General features: G+C 38.2%; 1 protein-coding gene across 7 annotated transcripts in view; it reads right to left on the reverse strand.

Annotated features, from left to right (window-relative positions):
* The window catches only part of LOC124162716 (obscurin), a 260,560-nt gene that overhangs the window by 69,872 nt on the left and 166,591 nt on the right, over nucleotides 1–24,097 (reverse strand). For all 7 annotated transcript variants that reach the window (XM_046539364.1, XM_046539373.1, XM_046539331.1 and 4 more), the window contains 4 exons: nucleotides 11,049–11,213; nucleotides 2,469–2,612; nucleotides 1,647–1,833; nucleotides 491–1,240 (listed from right to left, as the gene is read on the reverse strand). In XM_046539364.1, the coding sequence (XP_046395320.1) occupies nucleotides 491–1,240; nucleotides 1,647–1,833; nucleotides 2,469–2,612; nucleotides 11,049–11,213 (1,246 nt within the window). The remainder of the gene's footprint in view (nucleotides 1–490; nucleotides 1,241–1,646; nucleotides 1,834–2,468; nucleotides 2,613–11,048; nucleotides 11,214–24,097) is intronic.

The following is a 24,097-nucleotide window of genomic DNA, read 5'->3' on the forward strand; positions in this document are numbered from 1 at the left end:
TCACATCAGCTAACAAAGGACACCAACTGAAAACATCTAAAGAGAAAAATTATTGCTACAAAAAGTGAAAATATCATAAGACCTAAAATATACTGAAACCATAATGCACTGATATTCCAGGAATATACAACAAAAATTCTTAGCTTGTAAAATAGGAAGAAAAATAATTACTTGAAGAAAAATGAAATTTTCATTGTTTTGAGGAATAAGATGTAGATACAATTCTACAGTGCATTTTGGGAAATAAATTATAATGGAGTAAAGAGGAAGTTAAAACTGCAAATTAATGATTGATTTATTTAATCAAATTAGAAGTTAGCTTTTAGGGGCCAATGCATGGGCTTACTACTTTATTTAGTTATTTATGACAGTAAATGAAGTTGATACTATGACTCAAATAAATCACTTTAAGGGGATGAAATGATGGTTCAAATGATTAAGTAAATGATTGGTATCAAGGTAATTAAACTACACTTGGAAATAATCTTACCTTCAACCACTGTGGACGAGCGGGAAGATTTCCTGCTCATTTTCAGGGACTGATCCATTGCTCCAGGTTCTTGGTCACCGCCAACTGGACTTTCAGTTTCCTCTTTGGCTAATTTTTTTGGTGGACTCTCCTGTTTCTTTGCTGGGGTGTCCTCTGCCTCTGGTTCTTTCCTCTTGATACCTGCACTTGGGTCTTGAGACTCTTTCACAGGCTCGGGAGTGGAGTCAGCTTGCTTCACTGGCTCAGGAGCAGCGGCTGTCTGTGGTGCAGCTGAAGGTTGTGGGGCAACCGGTGGTGTAACAGGGGCCGATGCTGGTGTGGCTGGGAGAGGTGCCGCAGGAGCAACTGCAGGGGCAGGAGAGGTGGTGGTTGGTGCAGCTGGTGCTTCAGTTGCAGAAGGAGGGGATTCAAGTTTTGGCTGCTTAGCCGGAACTTCTACTGGGGTTTCAGGTTGCTTTGTAGGAGGTGGGGCAACTGAGGTAACTTCTTTCTTAGGTTCTTGTGGTGCTTCTGGCTGAGGCGCCGGAGCTGGTTTTGCTGGTTCTGCAGGAGTAGCAGGAGTGGGGACTTCTGCCTTCTTTTCTGCTTTTACACCTTCTACTTTCTTTGTTTCTTCAACAACCTCACTTATTACAACTTTTGAATCAACTTCTGCCTTCTTTTCTGCTTTTACACTTTCTACTTTCTTTGTTTCTTCAACAACCTCACTTATTACAACTTTTGAATCAACTTGTGAAACTTCTTTGGTATCTGTAAATAAATGTTTAAGCATCATTTAAATCATAGACAAAAGTATCCAGCTGAAGGCTGGAGAACAATATGTTTTGAAGGAATTCAAAGTCCAATGAAATTATTGCACCAATACTAATAACAAAAGAATTCGATTCCGAGATTCAAAAATTTACCATGATCTATTTTTTTCCCAGAAATAAATAATGATTATAATAAACTTGAAATAAGCAATGCTTTATTTTATATCTCACAAAGTTAAAGTAAGAAGAATATATAATTTTTTTCCTAACACCACATCCTCACTGCAAATTTTGGAAATATTTTTTTTTAGATCACCAGGTTTATGAAGCCTCTTATATGATCAATACCTATTTGAACGAGATATATTTTAAAACAAGAATACCATTAAAATCAGACACAGTACCAAATACTTCCTTAGCGTGCAGGCGGATTTCAGTTAGCCAATCAGCTTTCACTTCATCAGAGCGTGCTTTCACTAATAGAGGAAAGTTGGCCTCAAATTCTCCTTTAATCACTTCAACTTTTGGATTCCTCCTTAGACAGAAAGCTTTAGAATCCTCAGGAATATCCTTAAGCTCTAATTCTGGTAGCTATAATAAAAAAGCATTAATTAGTAATTAAACTTATTCTTAGCCAATTTATGAATAGGCAATATATAAACCAAACTATGCATGTGAATTTAAATAATTCAATTATCAACCCAAAACTGGCCAGTAATACCATTACCAGATCATATGATTTGGAATTCTACAAACTTGTCAAACCTAGGTTCTAATATATACTTTGTTTTCACACAACAAGTAAGACGTTCAATTCCGACCAAGTGAAAATTGTGGGTTGCTTATATTCAGGAGTAAAACACGATCGTCTCCTTAAATGTAGGCAAACCTAACAACATGAACCTCGGGATGTTCGCCACAACATTGCCACAGAAATGAAATTCCCCGAATAGGTTCAAAATGGTCTATTAATCCATTGAAATAGTCATGGATTATACTAGACGATCTTGCAATCGATACTTGAAAATGACCAATTCATAACAAACTTTTCCGACTGTCATTGACGGTTGATAAACGTTTCATTACTCGAAAAAAATATTCGAAACATGCTTTACAAATTGTGAGTGCAATACGCTAAAAATAGTGGAAAAAGTAAACCATAAAAACAGCGAGGCAGAATATTTCGACAAAGAGGGGAAATTTAGATACAAATGGGCTGGACCTACCTTTAAGATTTCTTTGAGGACAAATACAGAGCGGTCGTCCTGTATGCGTCGTACTTTGCAGACAAGGATTTTCCCTTTGAAGAGAAATAAATACCGCTCTTTCGTTTTACCACCTTCCTCTCCTTCTTCGATCGAAAACCATTCCTGAAAAAGGATATTTCATATTCAGCACTCCTTTCCCCAATATTTTCGTCTAGACTATATGTTTATACATATGAGTAAAATATTGAGGAAATTGAGAAAGCCTAATCATATCAGTTTTCCACAAATTCACTTATTAAAACAAGCGATGGGTCAAGAGAAATAAATTAAATCATAACTTTAAGAGTTTGATTGCAAGTGCACAAGGTAATAATATAGGGCATTAAAACATGATAATATAGAAGGCATGAAAAATTTAGATCATTAGTTTCTTCATGCTGATATTCTACATTAACCTTCTGAGTGAATGAAAAAAATATCCATTTAACTCCAAGCAAATCTAGTGGTATGATTCACTTAGTTGTATAGAGAATATTTTTGAAAATGATTTTACAGAAATAGGAGATGGGAAGTAAAATTAACTGTATTAAAAATAAAACACTTTCTTTTTAGATGCATTTTTAGTTATTTTTTTGCATTCGATGTCAATCATTTTATTAGACTTTATTCTAATTCTGTTCAAAATAAACTTTTTTCTCTCAAAATCATAGCAGAATTTCATCACGCTTTGCATACATTTGACGCAGTGGCGCAGCGAGGGGGGGTTTTGGAAGATAAAACCCCCCCAGAGTTCAGGGAAATTTTTAAGTCTAATCAATTTTACTTAATTGGATTGATATTACTTATAGAATAGTGCAAGGATTAATCAAATATCCCTAACAAAGCCGTAAAACTCACCATTTTGAACCATTTATCTTAAAATTCCCCATTTATTAATCTCATCTCGCACCTACCGCTTATCCTGGTGGGTATTCCATACCTCCACACACCCCGGTGTTAGTTGCACCTAAACCTCCCCCAGCCTCAATTCCTAGCTGCGCCTGTGATTTGATGTGCATATTCTTCCCAATACTCATGGATTAAAATCTCGCAAATGGGAGCTTGGTATAATTATTAAAATTAATGAAGTAATACCCATTTGTAGAGGCGATGGTTTAATGTTAATTTAACATTTATGATGGCGAAATCGCCCGAGAATTGTCATTATATTTTCTTTAAATATTCTCTGCCGCAGAAATGACAAATTTGATTCCTTTCTTCTAGCTGATAGCTTAAATATTACATGAAACGCAATGGTAGCTAACAGCAAAAATTATGGAATCCATCTTTAATGGTTTGCTTTTGGTGCCAAGGGAATTTCTTAACCTAGTATCTAGCTACGTTCACTTTTCATTAACGATTCCAATCATTTTATCGTGCATGCAACCAAATACTTAGTAATTCAGAAAAAAAAACAAATGTCTTTATTCAGTCCAAGACATTTACATTCACTCCATTAATGGTTTGGTTTCTCTTCCGAAAAAATGCTCAATAAAACTAACTTTAAAACTCACGAAAAAAAATTCCGGCAAACATTGAAGCGTGAGAGGTTGACAAGGGAAGTTGACCCAAGAGACGCTACGCGCTTTCCGTAAGAATAATCACATGACCTACTGAGCAAATTTGTATCGGTCCTCTAGGGAACACGGACAGATGCCCAATGGTTTCAAGTTTCGGGTCGGCTGCGAGGAGGACAAGTCATACGTTCAAGTCTAGCTTACACTTCACGATTCCACCTCCACCCTTCCAATGACCGATATGCAAAGACGTCATGCTGTTGGCAAGGGGGAGGCAACCCCGACGAAGATGCTCGAAAGACGCCGGCCCAGGGTTGAGACTCGCAGAGGGGCGGGGTGTTAAAAGGATGGCGAGCGGGGTAATAAGCACGGATGGGAGACTTACGTCCGAGAGCGTGAGTGTATAACGGGCACAGGAGTATTTACGTAATGCCGCTGGTTGGCGGCAAAGGATGTGGAAAAAGCGTTTCGCCGATTGCTCCGCGACGAAATGTTCATGACCTCCACGTATCCACAAGAGTTTCGATTCCAGAGCGTCAGAGTGAGCGCTCGACGGTTTGAAATCGGCCAAGTAAGGCGCGGTATCCATTGCTGCTTGGATATTTTTACTTCGTCCCCGTGAAATGCCACTTCGCAAAGTGGATTTCATTCATGAAAATATATTCCATCGTGCACACAACGTGGCCAAAGCCAACCGAAAGAGACCCATTTTAAAAAGAAAAATCAAGCGAGAACATGCTGTCTGATAACGAATGTAAGCTTGTAATAATGGTAAATACAACAGCCTCAAATAGCGTAAATATCACCAAGGCAGTTCATAAAGTTAGAAATTGCGATCTACATCAGATTAGTGAGGCTTTCAAATAATAACTAAGTCATATAAATTTCAGGTACATAGATCAAAGGAAATAACGATGCTGAGTTAGAAAAACATGGGATCCTTAGAGATGTCCAAAATTGCTTTCATCGCAAATATAGGAATAAGTCACAACATATATTACCGCTCAAAGATACGTTGGTTTCGTTCACTATAGGAAAATTCAGAGAATGTATTATGCCATCTTGACACGACAGCATTAAAATCAATCAGATTTTCAGGGTGTCATTATTACCGGGACACGTTTACAGAAATTGACACCCGATATAATGCGCGCTCAACACAATAAATGCCATTATGAGATTTGTAGTCAACAGCTGGAGGCAATGCATTCTCAGTCTACCAGCAAAAGGCCATAAGGTTATCTACAGAGACAAGGGAGTGATTTTCTGTTTACAGAAAGAAACTCAACGGCTCCTTTTCAACGGTTCATACGAGAGGAGGGTGTCAGAAGCCAGCATTCACAGCGAATGCCTTCATAAAATCTAGAACAGGTGGAGCGAGATGTATACGTACGTCTACATCGAGCAACATGCTAACACGCCTAGTTCCGTGTAATACCGGAATTAAGCCAATTAGAGGATTCCCCAGCATCAGATAAGAAAAAGGCGCAACAGAAATAATACGCACTTCTTCCATTTTATCAGGTAAACAAACTTAACTCCTTCAAAAGAGAGCCTACAACTCGTGAACTAAAAACAATCTCGGACATGCCGCCAAGCTAAGGCATGCAGCAAAAAGCTGAAACGAATTCCGTCAAAACGAAAAAGATACCGGACTATGAAGTATTGATTTAAAGATCAAGCAACACACTATGAGCTTAAATTTATAACAGATGGAATAAACGTGTAAAATCTAACGAAGTGAAAAATAATTTAAATAAGGGTGTAGGTAGGCTACCGCGGATCTGTTTTCATTGGTATACATTATCTCCGGGATTTCCAGCCACGCTGGGGAAATCTCGGAAACCATGCTGCACAATTTATCTAAATAGGAATAACTACGAGGAGTTATTTCACGCAGGCAGAAATTAAATTCGAATGTAAATAAAGCGCAGTGACTTTGATAATGCGAAAAATTTAAAATTAAACGCAGGTAAAATTGAAGCTTTACCTTGAATTGACAAGTACGCTTTGCATTCGCGAGAAGATATGATAATAGAAAAGAATGAAAAGCCAAAGCTTAGCAATTTTCGAACGCATGTGTATCACGCTAATAACGAAGACAAGTGCAACTTTATTACGTGGTTTAATTCAAAGTGGCTTGGAAAGGCGAAGGTCCGTAGCCTCATTCCCGGTACACGCGAGTTTTTTCTCATGACAATTAATGTGAATGTAACATTATTCATTTTTTAAGCATACACACGCAGGCTCGAATGAATAGAATCGATTTATGCTATTGGAATTATGAAAATACTATTCACTGGCCGTTACAATTTACACACCAAGTTATACCCACAAAACATAGTGTAGAGTACTGCTCCATGTAGTAAACTAAAAATATTATAAAATGCTGGTCATTGGCATGAATGTGAATATTACAGTAATAGCTACAAAATATCCATATGAAAAATGTAAGAATACATCAAAGCATACATAAAGGTATTGACATATTTAATTTCAGTCATGGTGAGTACACGAAACATGGAAGGGCAGAGGTGTAGTATTGTACTGAGCACAATTTCCTCTCAGATGACCTCCCATCTACAAAGAAAGAGTATTCTATACCTACGAGGATTGACGTAATGACGCAATGATGACCGCAACACACCACACTTAGGTCAGGATTCGATCCGCGGAAGCGAAAAACACCTTTCAGTGTCATTCATTTCGAAACAAATTTCGCTGCAACATGATGAGACTACTACTCAGGAAAATATTCTCTCTACGCAAACTAAGCGATCAGGCTGCCAGCTTTGATTAGAGAATAGGGTGGTTTCCTATTATTTTTTTATTGTCTAAATCGAAAGATTATTACTCCTGGAGTACGTATTTCACGCTTTTAGATTTTTAAATGACGATATCTATTTTTCGCGATTAAATGAAAAGCGAACATTTTCAAGCGCGCGAAAACGCGACGCGTAAGTAGGAATGATGGGAAAAAGTCCGTGTGACGCATTTCTGGTTCCCCCTCCCGCCTTGTGAGGTGACCTTGGAGAGGCTCTGAGCGCTGATACGACGCAGGATGCTAGCGGGTAGCTGAGTACCATGCTATCTGGCAGCGCTTGGCTTAAAAAAGGTTTATTTAGCCAGTTTTAATAGGTTATTATTAAGACATGTTCCCCTGAGCTCTGTGCCTCTTGCATGCATTGGTAACCTCAGACGATGAATAACTCCTATCCTCTCGTGTAGAAACTAGGTCCCTGTGACGTCACGTGGAGTGGAATCGCATGGGCGCCAATCTGGCCTTTTTCAAATGAGGATAAAATTTGGCCCTTGCCATTCGTCTAAACCGGTATTTCTATAACCAAATAATTTGTGTATTATGAATACACTAATGGTGGGTAACGAATCGCAATCAATGCCTTTCGTTTTCTTCGATGAAGGAAACTACACTATTAGAGCAAAGTAATACACAATTATCCATCATCACCCCACTGAATTTTCTTGACAAGGTTCTAACCGAAACTACGCAAGTTTAAGAAATGAATGACTTTGAGCTGAACCTATTTTTTGTTCCGTTTTCGGTATTACACGATGGCTAGTTATTTTGATTGAATCCAAAATGGAGTGAAAGTCACTCTTCATTTAATTCATACTTCAACTCAGAGTTTAACCACAGAGCGTCACCAACGAAAATTTGGCCAGTTAGAACATTGACACACTAATGCAGCGAGCCGTAGTTTAATCTGCTCTCCTCAATAAACCGACATCAAAGTACTTAATATTGTTCACGAATTTATTACAGTATATCCACATATTTGCACAAATGAATAATAGTGTCTAAAACACGAACAGGAGATGAAACTTCAATACACTTCTAAAGGTGCGAAATTCCAAAAATGTAGCAATAAGATATCGGTGACCAAGAGACAGAAGAAAACCTCACATCTGCCAACACGTAAGTTGGTCACTATGATGGAATTACGTTACAGTAAAGAGTACTTTCTTTCTTTGAAATAAGGCAAAAGCCACTCCAAAACACGGGCTGGGAAATGCGACCCAGACGTCACCTAGCCGGACAGTCATGGGAACCAAAATATTTCGTCCGACGCACTCGGCGGTCGGGCGACAACGCAGGCAATAGGAGCGGGCGACACGTCCGGAGAAAAAAGGAGAATAAGGAGCGGGAGGATGAGATGGCTTCGGGACACCAGTCGGATGTGTATTCCTGGGCCACTGATTCATTCCAGAGTTCCTTGACGAAAAGGAGGGGGAGGCTAGAGAGAAGAGGACGTCTAATGCGGCGGGGAAGGGCAGATAAAAGAAGCGAGAGGGAGCGAATGTAAGACCGGGGTGGGAAATATGTAGGAGGCTCTCGGACCTTCGAGCGGGAGGGCGTGGACTCCTCGTCCAAGACCTCTACGTCGATGAACAATAAAGCCAAGGGCGCGGTGGGCGTGGCCAAGAGCGCTTAAGGATGTTCTGTCACGACTATACGACACAAAACAAACAACCAACAGGAAAGTATATATTGTTAAAAACAGCTTTTTAAAGTTGGTATGCTTGAAGGTTAAAAAAAAAAAAAATTGGGACGCAAGGTGCAAATTGGACATTTATTACGCCTTGAAATTGCGGCTTTTTCCAGTCTCTTAAGGCGACTGAAGAGGAATTTTTATAATACTGACTGATGTATCTTGAAGTCCATCATAGGAATAGTATCTTAATGACTTCCCAAATATTTAAGGAACAATCATTTCATTTTTCTCTGGACTTTTTTTGTGACTCTTGTAACATCAGTCTTTTGTCGAAATTCCTTTTATAACCATACTTTAATTACATTTTTTCAAGTTATCTACACGCAAGGGTAACAACTGTCTATAAAGGCTAAACAAATTTACTTACTTCATGATAAGGTAACACAAAAATGACACTTTTTCGAATTTTCTGATTCCATGATGAAAATCACAACTTTCTTTCGAATCACAACTGATTTCAAAAGAAAATCACAACTTTTTCGAACAGCAGTCGGAAGATCACACTATGATGAGCATATCCTTAGATTTACTCGAAAATGAAACTTATGCATGGAACTCTCCATGGAATCTTACTGAAAGGGGTTTGAGAGGCAAGGACGGACGCGGAGGAGGCGCCGGAACCTTTCTCGAAACTTAACTAGGAGCGGGGAGACAAGTTCCGAAAACATTCACACACGGGAAAGGGGGCGGGATCGCCTTTCCACGCAGGGTCCCCCGCCACACCCACCCTCCCGTCCCGCCCACCCGCATTCCAACACGACGATGGTGCAACGCAGTTCCGAAGTGCGGCGGGATCGAGGAGCCGATTTCTCCCTGGAGGCCGTCCAGTTGCGGGAAAAAACACGGTTGCCCCAGGCGTCGCGTCAGTCGGCCCGCTCGACGCCGCCGGCGGAGGACGGCGCCACCTAGGGGCTTCCATCGCGAACATTTCGCACCGATGTCAACCTAGTGGCCACCCTCAGCGCAACGGTGGGGTATGACTGGGAAAGACGTGTCATCGAGTCAACCCCTGAGAAAGTGGGCCAAGGACACGCGACTGCGGGTCGCTATGGGAAGGCTCGGCTCGGCAAATATCACCATTCCCCTTATTTTCGTTGAAGGAATGTCTCTCACGTTGGCACCTCGGCTAATTATTCCACGTCCTACGTTTCGGTATCTTACTCAATGAACATATGAGATTTCATTCCCCGAATAAGGCTGTTGATTACACTAAGGAAACATCACATAAGGATACAAGAACCCAGTTAAATACCCTACAAACTTCCCCTCAGCGGAAACACCGAGAATTTCCAAAATAAAAAAAATCGCCGAAATTGATGAACTCACTCCTCTTATGGACTGCGAAAAACCGTTGTCGTTTAAAAATTATGGTAGGTGAGTACTAAAAATACCTCCTATTAGAAAAATAACCCCCAACCTTGATAGATACGTAAAGATGGGGAAAGGTGCGATTTATGAGGACCACAAAAGATAGATGCGAGAGGTAAGCAGTGCATTGAGCAAAATTTGAGATATGTAGTTATCATAAAATGAATGTGAAATATTATTGATTTTTTTAGACATAAAATGTTACCAAAATAATTCCTTTGTAAAAACTAATCTTAGACCAAATACATAGTCGTCAACCACTCAGTAAGAGGAAAGATGACTGTGACCAGTAGAAACATTACGATAAAAAAGATTTTTATGCTTTAGTTTCCCTTATATATTGGTCTCAGTTTATTCACATGTTTGAAGAAGGAAACGACTTCCTAAACAGGCAAAGGGTCGAACATTAAGAGTCAATCGACGGACTACCAAATAATGTTTAGATTTACAGTCCATTCAAAGGAAAAAATGACTTATCTGAAACTATTTATCTTTACAGTGCTTTAAAATACTCTCCCATATAAAAAAATCCATTTTCATGATGGCGACATTCTTAAGTACATAAATTTGGATCATTAGGAGTATTGCCTGCAAATGAGTTACGGCACAAAGAAGAGGAAAATGCTATGTGACTAGATGAATAAATATATATTTTTAAATGACAGAGATATAACTCATCGTACAGTTTAAAACATTTCAAGAAAAACACTAAAAAATCTGTAGCATTCCGATGCTTTTTTCAATTCCTCAAGTATCCTTTATGCCTTGAATAGATGCCATCAACGTAAAAAAAGATATTGCAGCCGGTAGTAGGTTTTAAGAGGGAAAATAAAGATGAAAAAAAAAATCGCGCAAGAAGTACGTTAAGTTCATCGAAATAATACCATATAAATGAATAACTAAAAATGAAAATTAATTGAAAAAAACTGAGCTAATTTAAGACTTCAGCAAACCAACTTTCATTTGATAAAAATAAATAAGAACGAATAAAATACAATATTAAAGAAAAAACGAGATATTGAACTCTAAATAGCCGTTAAGTCATATTTTAAAGACACTGAAAATATTTCCACTTCTACGCTGACGTAGTAAAGCAAAGGTGGCATACATTCCACACATCCGAGAAAACATAGGGAGAGGACGTAAAGCGAAACACTCACGTGTCTGAGGAGCCGACCAAGTTTGTGGATATTTCCACGGTAGCCTTCGATGGATGAAATGAATTTCAAATCACCGGAGCGATGAGGAACTCCTAGCATCAACTCCAAGGCCCGCTGAAGATCGGTGGCGTCCTCCCCTAGACGTATTGAATACTTCACCAATTCCTGAAATACAAATAAAGTATGCAATCAGTTTTAAATATGGGAGAAGAATGGATAATTAAAGAAAAAAGAGTCAATAAATACTGAGAAGGAAATAATTCAAGAATTACATAAATTAATGATCTATTTCCATGATGTTTTTGTATGCCTATCATTCGAGTTCAATCAAACTTGACACAGTACTTAAGAGGTCACATTATCCCTTTAACGCGACAGAATTTTCTCATTTTTCAAAGAGAAAATTCTTTTAAAATTAATGTATTCATATTTAATTTTTCAGGGCGCATGAAGGAGAACTTTGTTAAGATTTACCCATGTCTAAAATTTAAAAATACATGAGAAAATACGGAGGTAAAATTTTCACACTTGAGACAGTCAACTGTAGACAAGAAAATACCATAAATATAATGAAAATTTCAAGATGTTAGCTTTTCTTTTCAACAAGAATTTCCTTGCGGAAAGAGACCGGCGGAGAGGGAGGATTGCGTTCCCTTAAGCAATCAATCGAGAGAATCAAGGCAGCATCAGATCAAAAAGGGTTCAGGTTTCTGTGGATGACATAGGTATTGGGTTTCCCTGCTGAAGGTCCGTGTCTGAATCAGCTTCGGTGTGCCAGATTTTTCGGCATAATTCCAATCGCGGTGTTGTGCTGAGAGCATTTCAAGTACAGTCCGTGGGATGGTTCGTTAAATAATGGTCTCCTTGGAGCCGATCATTAGCTAGCTGCATGGCGCCGACGCCAAGTGTTCCATCCATCCATCTTCTATTCCTCCAAGGTAAGAGTGGCAACATACCTTAAACTATCATCCTATCCACAAACATTCACTGGCGCAAACAGCTATCGTCCTCCTACTCAAGATAACCGCAATCAACAAATCACGAGGATTAAGATAAAAAATTGAGTCTTAACATCGAACTATGTACAGCTTACTTTGTGGCACTTAAATCTACCGTCCTATCAATTACAGCCAAGATGGACACTCGTAAGGAAGCTTTTCCGACATTAAAAGTGTCCTATAATGGAACGGAATATTATTTATTTTTGTAGCATTTAAAAAACTGCAAATTGAAACGTTCTAACGACAAAAAAGGTGAAATAAATTATCGTTCAATACCGTTGCGTATCATTCCTTTTAGGGCATGAAAAAACAGGCAAAATTCAGATAATTCAAAGTCAACTATGATCTCTGACAAGGAGAGATCTCAAGGCCGCCGCCAAAGTTTTAAACCAAAACATAGGATAACAGAGCCGGTAAAATAAGTTTTAACCATCTAAGTGATAAATTCACCATCTAATTAGAAAATAAAGTGAGAGTTCTTTTGCCAAGGCCATAGAGCATACTCAGTTTTTCTAGACAACAAGGACAATAGGGAATAGGGTGTCCCTTTTTTGGGGCTAAGTTTTCCCAATTTGTCACATGAAATCAAATACGAAATTATATATCAATCGGGTGTTGTTAATCCAATCCGAATGAACGAATTGGGAATTCAATAGAAATTGGGTGTGATAATTGGCGGATACCGAGAGGGCCTGGGGGGTCTACAAACCAGATTTTTTTGCGTTATCAATGCTCAAAAAAAGGGCGATCATATAGACAGCACATCAAATGAATGCCACGCAATCTGAATTTTTATTTACTAATTACCGCTGCGATCTGTTAATTTTATTAACTCAAGCATTACTAATTCCTATTTCAAGGGTTTCCAACTTATCCATGTGTTCGACTTCAAGCCCTCTGAAAAAACAGCTTATAAAACTTGATTGAAATTAGTGAAGAATATTAGGCAGCGGTTATACCTAACATAATTTACTAAAGATGAAAAGTTCGAAAAAATTAAGCTTTTATTATCGTGACATTACATTTGGCGTATAACTTAGGGCTCAGCGCTATATTTTCGCTTTTCTTAATTTTTGTTCTAAACACATACAAAACCATCCATTAACATTCGCAATCAAAAAATACTTGTGGTATTTGTGCTTTAGTACATTTCTTTGACTGATCTTTAATTGACTAGATGTTATTCTAAATACTCACGAAACAACTCGAAATGTGTTTTTCAACTTAGTCAAAAATATGTGGAAGAGGTGTTTTTTTAACTGTATCGTTACAACTTGAAGATGATATGCAGTCCCTAACAACTAATAATCGACGTAGAATTTTTAACATACGGGGTGAATTGTGTGGATATTTTAAATCTCGTGTTTGTATGAAATTTTCTCCCGTATTTTTTTTCTTCAACTGTCCACTACATCTGATGGTTCGTGCTGCACCCCCGCTTGTATATCCTCGACGGTTAAAAAGTACTTTTGAGGTGATGTAATACTCGTTTTCTGACCTTTAATTAAATGCCTCTTTCAACCACTGTTAAGGATCTTCTCCTACTTGCGAGCAATTGCAATTTTCTCTAAACAAACTGTGTGCCAATTACTTCCCGCGGAAAATCACCGATAGATAAAGTCGCCATGGTTTCTTTTCAGCAAATAATGCAATCTCACAAATATTTACTGGCCCTGTTTCTCCCTATCCTAATAAAAAATATTCCATCATTTTATATCATTATTCCATCGTTTCCATCGTTTTATAGCATTATTTTTCAAGTTTTCTGGCTTCACTTTTCAATTATATGTAATTCCTAGTGATAATATAGTTAATTAGCTTCAAATACGCGTATGAAGCAAATAAAAACTGCGAAAGGCCAAACAGCCACGTAGACTTCCTCACCGGCAGGGCCAAGCGTAATTCCGGGCGGCATGTCAGCAGGTTTTTCGCGTAACGGTATTATCAATAACGTAAATATATGTTTAAATGGTTCCAAGTAATGGTTTAAAAAAATTAACGAGGTAAGCAATGGAAAATTTGAAATTTCCATTAAAATTTTGGAAATGAGAAAGTTGACGCTGACCTTTCAATAGAACCTAAAAAAGTTATTTTCGAATTTCTAATCACATGGCCAATCCCTAAGTTATTAATATTGAATTTATTTATTTATTAGTTAATCTATAAACTTCTCAGCAGAAGATAAAATATAAGCTACATGCGCATTATGTATAATCATTAAATTAGTCATACTCGCATCGAAAGGGTTAATCAATTAATTAATTTTATAGCTGGCGGGTTAGTTACACCCCAAATTGAAAGGCTGCAAACAAAATGAGCGAGTGTAACCTGCGTTAAAGTAGTCATGGATAATCAGCGGTAGTATCTGAGGAGCTATCCCTGGGCAGGGTGGCCTAAATATAAGACGAAATCCTATGTACAAGACGCGACTAGGCGAGTGGTTGCTGCCAACCGAGAAGCCACAAACACCCGGAAGAAGGGCAGCAAGCCTCTTTGATATGAATGACGTTAAACGCGAACAATGTCATCAATTAAAGTGACACTAAAGATATATGACACAAAAGATATGTGGAAGCAGTAAATTGGAGAGCCTCACTCGCTGTCACACAACGACTTACGAAAGAATCACCATCTCCATGCCACACAAAAATAACACGTAAAAAACTACGGAGGGTTTAATTTCGAGAAGAAATAACAGAGACTAACCATTACGAGTTGCATCGGACATCACGATAGGTAAAAGATTCGCTAGATTACTCAGAAAAAAACTTTTCATTGAGGAAAGGAATTTAGCGATAAAAAAGGCCTGGTATGAACTTAAGAGTCGGGAATTACGAACAAAAGTAAACTGTTGTGATCTTATAGTCCAGAAATCAGCGACAGCGGTAGAATAATCTTTTGATGGGTAAAATCCAAGCCCAATGAGACGGATTGATATCACGAGTTCGAGTACGAACAGAACAAAGATCGTGCTACCCTCGTGATCCTTAGAATTACTAAACGGAGTAAGGAAAGCCGTTAGATGGAAATCTACCTCGTTTGAATTAAATTAATATATTTCAATTGGAAAAGGAGAATTAAGGTTAAGTTACCAAATATAAAGCTACGGTACACTGCTACGCCGTAATTCTGATAGAGTTTTAGCATCATATGGATGAATGAAAAGGGAAATGGGCAGGGAAACAGTGCTCTATGATTCTTTTGAATATAAAATTATCGGATAACTACACTTCATGTACATTATGATGAAAAAATTGCAAGTAAAATAATCTAGACAACGAAAAAGCCTGCTCATATTTTCTAATATTTCATGGCTACAATTACGACTTTCGCGAGTCTTAATATCACAAGGTAGCACTTACCAATTTCCACCACCAACAAAACACCTCTGCTCAAGCAATCCATTCTAATACATCTCTTTCGTATTCAGATTGCTTTCCTCCGACATACTACCCAACCTCTACTTGCTTTGCACTCTTTATGTTTCATTGCTTTCTCTAGGCCCTAGATAACGTTCAATCTTATTTATTTTCAGAAGATGATTTACACATATAAAGCTATTTGAAATTATTCTGCCATCACTAAATTTATAATACTCCCCCTGGTAATTAAAATAACACTTTAACTATAGTATTTCATACAGGAAAGTATATTCACAAAAAATAAATACAGAAAAGAGTAAGACTTGCGACATACAATGGTCAAATGTTCCTTAAACTTGTCGTTCTGCGTCAATATGATAAATAAGTACACCGTCGCATGTACCCAAGTTTAACTTTTTATGTTAGGTAAAGGGGGGAGAGAATAAAGAGTTCAATAAACAGACGAATAAAACTGATAAGACATTAAATCGAAATTTGAAGCACGTACGTGGTGGAAGGGCTCCTATTAATAATGAAAGACACTTTGTTTCTTCCACAAGTTAAACTTGTGGAAGAAACAAAGTGTCTTTCATTATTAATGCTGATAAGACATGCTACATCAAAATTTTTTTGGAGCGAATGAAGAAGGGAAAAGATGCGGGGGAGGACTTCGTCTACGTTATACAACAATGTAATATAAACAGTATAAATTTTTTTAAGAAAAGAAGGGCGAGGAATATTGCTGGCTGGAAAACCAATCTGATTTTAGCACTGTAGTACTAGACATCTTTAAATACGTAAATCTACACTAAAACATCTTTTTGGAACAGATACAAGTAGGTGTATTTTTATTACGTCCCTTGTATAAGTAAATATTTTCACTGTATCGTAATTTGTGTCACATAGCCATACCATGCCACACCATGTAGGGCATTCATCAGCGTGAATGCAACAGAAGGGCGTTCCGACACCTTTTAGTCAACAGGGAGCTCCAAATTAGGGCAATACTTGCGTATGTATTAATTTTAGGTGAAAGATTTCCACTTTCAAAAGAAAAAGATTAATATGCAAGGTCTGACATGTAATACGGAAGAAAATATAGAAGATTTACTGTGAAAAAGCTAGTTAACGCTGTAGTCCTACCCTTTCCTCAAGGAAAAAATGGTATGGCTATATGACACAAATTACGATACAGTGAAAATATTTACTTACACAAGGGACGTAATAAAAATACACCTACTTGTATCTGTTCCAAAATATATATTCTTAAAAGAGTATGTTCAGGGTTAAATATGTCTGCGCCTCCATCGCATTCTAAGATGCCTTTCATAGGAAGCCAACACTTTCAGCTTGAAGGTTATAATTTATATCTCTTGGAAGCGATTCATTTCCTTAATATGTGCCGTTAACAAGGTTAGTTAATTTTAGATAAGGCCTTTGAACCTCCGGATTTATCACGTCAAATTTGTTACACAATTTTAAGGCAAGGTTATTTTGGTTGGATATGAAGAGGCTACACTTAGTTTCGTTACAAGCGTGCAGGTAAATCGTTTCGCCAACGGAGATTGGTGAAAACCATGCTAACAGACGATGACAGGTGTTTCATTGAAGATTTACACACATCATTTGAAACGTCCAAGGAAGAGAAAAAACATATTTTTTGGTTTTTATGGGAAGACTGCTTCTTTTAATAGAGGAGCGAAAATGAAAGAGGTTAGTTTTAGGAGAAATTCCTTTGAGACGTAATGGGAGGTATCCTGTTATTAATTCCGCAAGTGGTTTCGTTTCAAATGGATGGTACAATTAATGTGCTGATTATGCTAGTTCCCACAGTTTACACGGCAAGATAGTTTACTGCAAACATTGAGCAGTAACAGAAGCAAAATACACGAGAATACGTCACTTCATTGTCCTTTGAAGCCAACAGTAAGGAAGATAACCTTTATGTTATAACAACAAAAATGGGTATACCCACAAAAGTATTCAGAGAAGACGACCGCATCAAACAAATATTTATGGACGCACACGTAACGAATAGCTTCTTATTGGTGGGTCAAAATAAAATACAATGACAAACGACTTTAGAAATTAATTAATGGAATTTCAACGAAAAATCAAGATCATTCCATTCCTGGCAACCGTCAATGAAATGATACAAAATATTACGAAGGGTGGAATCTTTGCAATAACATCGGAATGATGTTATTGCAAAATAATAAAAAAATATCCAAAAATACAAGTGGATTGGGTTTATCAACCTAGGTAGCGTAACTTGCGCATCAAACCTGAATGTATCACATGGAATGCCTCAGCGGTAGAGGTAGGTGATTGTCGGATCTAGGTGGGTGAGTAGGGTACGAGGGGCATGGACCAACTGGCCCTCTCCCAAGGAACGGCGCCAGCGAGCCGCACAGTTTAACGTCCCTTCCGACTCAATACCTGCGGTACTCGAAGCGTCCACAGCACAACATGGTAAGAGACGCGGGGAGAGGGAGAGAGCCATTCTCCTATACGCGATATTGCAGGTGCCTTACACGCGAGATGCTGGTTCTAGTTTGGATGATTCCAGCAGATCTAGTCCATACCAGAAGGAATGCAGCGGTGACTGCGTGCACATTGAAGTACAGTTCTACTACCTCAGAAACTCAAAGGGTACCAGCGGAATGACATTAAAACGCTTAACTTAAGAGTGGAGATTTAAAACATTATCCGGATTGATGAAAATAGTCAGGAATAGCTGGTAATTATTCAAATGAATTAGAAACACAATTAATTAAGTCTAAAACCACTTGCTCTACATTTGAATCTGCATCGAACTTGAATAATGGATAGTTCGCTACAACTAAAAGCATTTCCCTGGGTTAAAGGAGAAGAAACGATGAGACAGCAACCCAAAGGTCGAAAAAGAGCTAAAACCAAAGAAAACAATATTTTACTCCCTTTGAAAGGTTAGTAGGAGAGAAACTCTATTGGGGCACCGTAACCTTATCATGGGAGTCAATAGAGAAGCCGTCTACGATTAAGGGACACATCCATCTCGCATCTGATTTATAGACGTTTAACTATTTAAAACTGAAGCTATAACACTAAAATTTCCAGAATGAATAGTATAGAGTCTTTTCACTTATTACCTATGTCCCATGCACGAACATTCGTCATCAAATATTTTATTCAAGGTACAGATTTCACATTGAGATGGTAAGAGATTATGATTATTGATAAGGGTGATTGATGATGATTGTTGATAAGGGTGTACTCAATATACCCTGAAAATTTCAAAAGAGTAGAGTTAGTTTTGAAGAGGTAATACCTACGTCAGGAAATCGACTATATATACCACCGGTAGAGTGGGAGTCCCCCGAAAGGCCTGACAAGATATCTTTTTATTAGAATTAAGCTAAGAAATCAACTTTTCAAATATTATACGACAGAACATGGGCGTAGCCAGAGAATTTGGTTGGGGTGGGGCGTGGGACCACCCCAGGACAACCCTACCTCCAGGCGGCCTGAGGGGTAACCCCACTTCAAGAGATTGTTTCTCCCCAGGTAATATTCTAATTTAACCTTCTCCGAAATAAAATTTATCCAACTTTCTGATGAAAATTTTGTGAAATACTGAAACGGGTGGCTAACACTGTGAAGCGTGGACGTAGCAATTTCTGTTAAAATTTTTGGAGGGGAAGTTAGGTGGGGAGGGGTCACGAGCCTCATGCCTCCCCTAACGCTCGGAATTCCCCGGAGGTTCTACGCAACGTATATGCCACACAATCTAAAATGATATGTTATTAGAATTTAGATCTGAATTTTAGTTAAAATCAGCCCATTTACAAAAATGATTGATTGCCAATTCCCAAAAGTCATGGTAAGATCAATGTTATGGGATTTATTATAAGATGATAAGAAATTTTACTCTTGGTAACATACATATATCACTACATGACCATGAAATGGCAGGAAATAATGAAAATAGACAAGTCAACGATTGTCATTTTATTAAAAATAGACCTGAAAAGTCAAAATTGGCAAAAACTATGCCAATATCTTGTAGGATACTTTATTATCAAAGCGATGGGCGTCTGCGACAAAATATTTGGCGAATCGGGAAGAAATAGGGAAGTAAAACGAGCATACAAGTGCCAGAAGATGAGTGAATGACTTTTAATAATAACAACTTCGAAAAGACATTTTCCAACCTTCATTTCTTCCGTAACTCTCAATATGACCCATACGACCGCATACAAGGGAAATCGGAGGGCAACTAGAAAACTAATTCGCCAAAATTGTCCCTCGATTATTCTTGATTTTAAAATTAAAACCAGAGGTGACATGGAGTATGAAACCTTCATTCCCTCTCTTGTTCCTATGCTGTGTACTTGTGGTCTCAATACTTAATCTTAAAAATCGTGAATAAAGGGATTAACAGGAAGACATTACCATAGAATTTAACAAAATATACTGCAATGAAGCAATAAAAATGCTCGGAACACATATGAAAATTGAGAATATATCCACATTCTTAAACACCATAACCGGCTGCTCAAAATCGCGAATTTTTCAACCGTGACCATCACTGTCCCAATTCTCTCTCACTCTTAGATAGATAATATCCGTACATATATGACACAATTACAATGCATTACGTAGCCGTACCTATCGAACAGAGTACGTACGTCGCTCGAACCTTCAAAGCACTTCGACGATTTTTAGGCAGAGTTAGCTCAGGCCTCTAATTACGCATAAAACTTGCAGCTATGGTATTGTAATTTATTCCACAAACGTTAACGTAAACTTTAGAAAATTCATTTGAAGTGTGCAAAGAGAAAAATACAAACAAAAATAATAATATTCACTCAGCTCCTCAAATTAATTTCCATAGAAATTACAACAATCGACCATAGGACATGAGTGTATTAAAAAACAATTCATCCGAAAAACCACCATGAATTGCGGCGCGGCGAGAGCGCTGCACTGAATTTAATGAATTATGCTGGAAGCTGCTATAGCTCGGGGCCTAATTGCAAGGTTTAGTTTAACTTTGCTTAATTCTAATATGTACTTGTGTAATTAAGAAACAGATAGCTTTCAGAGTGAAATGTAGAACGTCATCTCAGAACCGCACAACATATCCACCACCGACAGAAACAATAAACTAAGGAAGATATTTTGCCCATTGGAGAGGTGTAGGATTCAGTTTCTCATCAGAATAGTAAAGGAATTCAATAAATTAGTCGCATAAATCAATCAAATCACTCAATCGCGCTCCTATTTCTTTGTATTCGGCCACAGATATACGCAGTAAGTTAGCTATGATTTTGAAATTGTAGGGGGGGGGGGGGGGAGGATTTACCGGAGATTTCGGGGCCCTTCCGAGGTGTATGGAAAACACCCCAGGGAAATTGAGGGTCCGCGGGTCCTCCTGGGAAAATTTTAAGGATTTCTGATGTGAAAATTACGAATATGTAGATGAAGCCACCCGTTGAAGTCTCCAGCGTATATGGGTAGTGAGACGACATTATATAAAATACAAGAGGCCGATCGATGAGGCCAAGCCTCCTTTTTCTAGGCTCTACTCTTCACCGACCCACAGACCTGAGAATCTCACCGCTATTCCCTTCCCTCTTCCCCCTCGCGGCCCAACGTGGCTCAAGAATAGCGAGAGCGAACGGGAGGGAGAGACGGGAGGACGAGTAGGGGGAAGAGGGGTAGGAATATAAGTGCGGAGGGGAGGGTGGATGAGCGAATTATTTTGGCGGGCATCGACTATGCTGAGAGGGTGACAGGGGGCGCGAGGGAGGGAAATGAAGAGGGGGAGGGGGCGGGCAGCGAGGGAACAATGACATCGCGAGACGTGTGTCTAGGGGTTCCATGTGAATGAGTTGCGACACAAGCCAGACGACGTCCCTGTCTGTCCTCTACCGCTCGTGCGCGGGGTTATCTGTCAAGGATAAACGCTGATTATTTTGCACGGACGCCTTTCCCCTGTAAAAATTTTTCTCCTGGAACACAAAAGATCAGTTTTTCCCATGTATATACGACGCTTAAAGCTTCTATTTCGGGTGGACGACGAGGTAGTATCGATGTAAGAGAGGCTGCTCGCATAATCCAAAGGGTCAAATCCAGCGATAATTCAAAGAATGATGCATTCTCCGTCGCTGACAATAAAGCGATACTCTCTCAGTGATGTGGGACAAGTAAACACCCAAAAGGAGGGTACCTACGGGATGCCGTACGATGAGCTATTTTTTTAGTTTTAGGCGATACAGTTCACAAAAAGATTTCAAATCGAGTCTCCCACAAATAAATTAAATCCATTGTCTCTAAGAGTCATTGTAAAAAATGAAAAACGTCAATCATGAATACAATCCACCCACTGAAAAATCTCCTCTCATGATTAAACCATTGCTTGTACTCTAACCACATCTTTAAAAGGGTTGGTCCACTAAAAAATCATAAATGCCTGGGAATTTATTGCTCTGTAAAATCATGTAGCATTTCCTCATTTATAAATACCCTGTCTCTTTACATAAAGTGACTCTTTCTCCGAAGCGTCCACAATGACTGAGGATTAAAACAATTGAACAAAACCATGAAAGAGCATGCAAAAGCACAAAATGTTATCAAAACTACAAGAGCAATGTTGATATTTTCTTCCAAACCCTTTTATGGATAATGATAAATATGTTATTTCTACCAAATGGGAGTAAAATTGCCTCAAACCAATAATGAACAATTCAAAAAAGTTTTGGAAAATCTTATGCGACTCCTAATATGTTAAAAAAGCCTAATAAAGCTAAAGGAGCTTTCATTATTTCTGAAAAGTAAAATAAAAATCAAAAATTGAAGTTTTGGACGCAGTCAATCTCATGTGAACTCTGAAAATTAAATGTGAGTAGAGGAGTAGAAAAGAAAATACATGAGGCTGGATCGGTGATTAACGCAGATAAATATTCTCAATATAATATAATGTTTCAGATCGTGGTGGATAATTTAATTTTTTTTTCGTAGGAAATACCTCAAGCGATCTACAAGATTAATACTGAAAAACAATGCTGTGCAAGCAACAGTCGTCTACTTCCAGAAAAAAGAGGAAAAAGGTGCAGCTAGTTTATGACGGCAAAGATGTAGGAAATCCGAGTGAAATTCACAAGCAAAAGTCACGCTTGTATGCTAAAGCCTTGAGATCGCAAAAACACCGACTGGATGCTGCATCGATCCAATCAGCCTTACGTAGTTCTTGGACAGTTCCCTAGTTCTGTAGTGATCCTCTGACAGATTCGCCTTGCATCCAGGGCCCATCGACGCCATTAAGCGAACAGAATATGAAGGCCATTGATGAATCTATCCGTTCTGACTGGCACACAGTGGTCCAGAAACCTGGAAAATCTGGCATGGATAAAAAAATGAACTTTCTTCCCGAACAATTAGACTGGTATGACGTTTTAAGGAATCCCTGCTACTTACATAGCTCTACTAGCGCTATTAACAGGTGCCTGGTAATACACAAGCCGCCACAGGCGTCTGAAAGTGAACACTCGAGACTACCGGTGTTTTCCCTGTGCGAGGCTAAATAAGCCTCCACTTCAGAAGGCTATATCATCACTGCTGTTAATCTCATTTGAGTTCTATTTGGAACCAGAAGTTATAAGGAATTACCTCTCTAATTTGATGTTAAATTACGCGTAATTTCTATATTTCAATAAAACTCTTAATATTAAGTGACGTAATTAATTAACGTATAGTACCGAAAGTGAAGTGTGGTTCGTTGGGAAATAATTCCCGGCGGTTTTGCCTATATTTTCCTTTACAAAAACAACCAATTTAATTATTTATTCACAGTTTCCCTTTTTACGACATCAAATTTTTTCGATGAAGTGAGAACGCTAAGTGGCGAAAGTGAAAAAAATTCGTTGGGAAATAGTGCCCTGTGGTTTTGCTAACGTCTTCCTGCACAAAAATAACTAATTTATTTCATTATACACAGTTCTAGTTTCAAAAAGTATTTTTGATACCAAGAAGAAGTTTGTAAATACGAAAGTTAAGCACAAAAAAAGGCATCCTCAAATCCTACTTCTGTTTAACCTGTACCAGCGCATATAATAACGACAATAAATCAGTCGGAAGACGTTGGATCTACCTACAAATGACAAGATTCGCATAAATATGTTAGTTACAAAGTTGCACCATTCCCGGAAAAATGGGTCGAAAGCTAAGCAAGTTATTCCATAAAATGTAACATGCTCATATATTTTTTTACAGAAGAGAGTATAATACCAAGTATATACTCCGTATGCTAAATATTTGCACAGGTAAGCGTTGCTTATTGATTCATATTCGTAAAAATAAGCTTTGAAAGTTTCATTCATGAAGAGATGAAAATATTTTGATTAAATTCATTAGGGACTTATAGTCGTCGTAAAACGAAGGTATTTAATTATCAACTCCTGATTAATAACTATTTAATGTACCGAGATAAATTGTTATCTATTTTAAAAATTTCAATCGATACATTTTTCTACCCCAGCACCCATCAGAATTTCCATCAGCACATCACTAAAGCCATAAGGGCATAAAAATATTACACAGAACCAAATGAGTATGGCAAACGAAAAGAAAACGAGCTATTTTACACCTTGATAGTAACACAGAATTCAATTATTTCGAGATCCTACTTGAAAAAATACAGACT

This window comes from Ischnura elegans, chromosome 1 (assembly GCF_921293095.1).
Source record: "Ischnura elegans chromosome 1, ioIscEleg1.1, whole genome shotgun sequence".
NCBI lineage: Eukaryota > Metazoa > Arthropoda > Insecta > Odonata > Coenagrionidae > Ischnura > Ischnura elegans.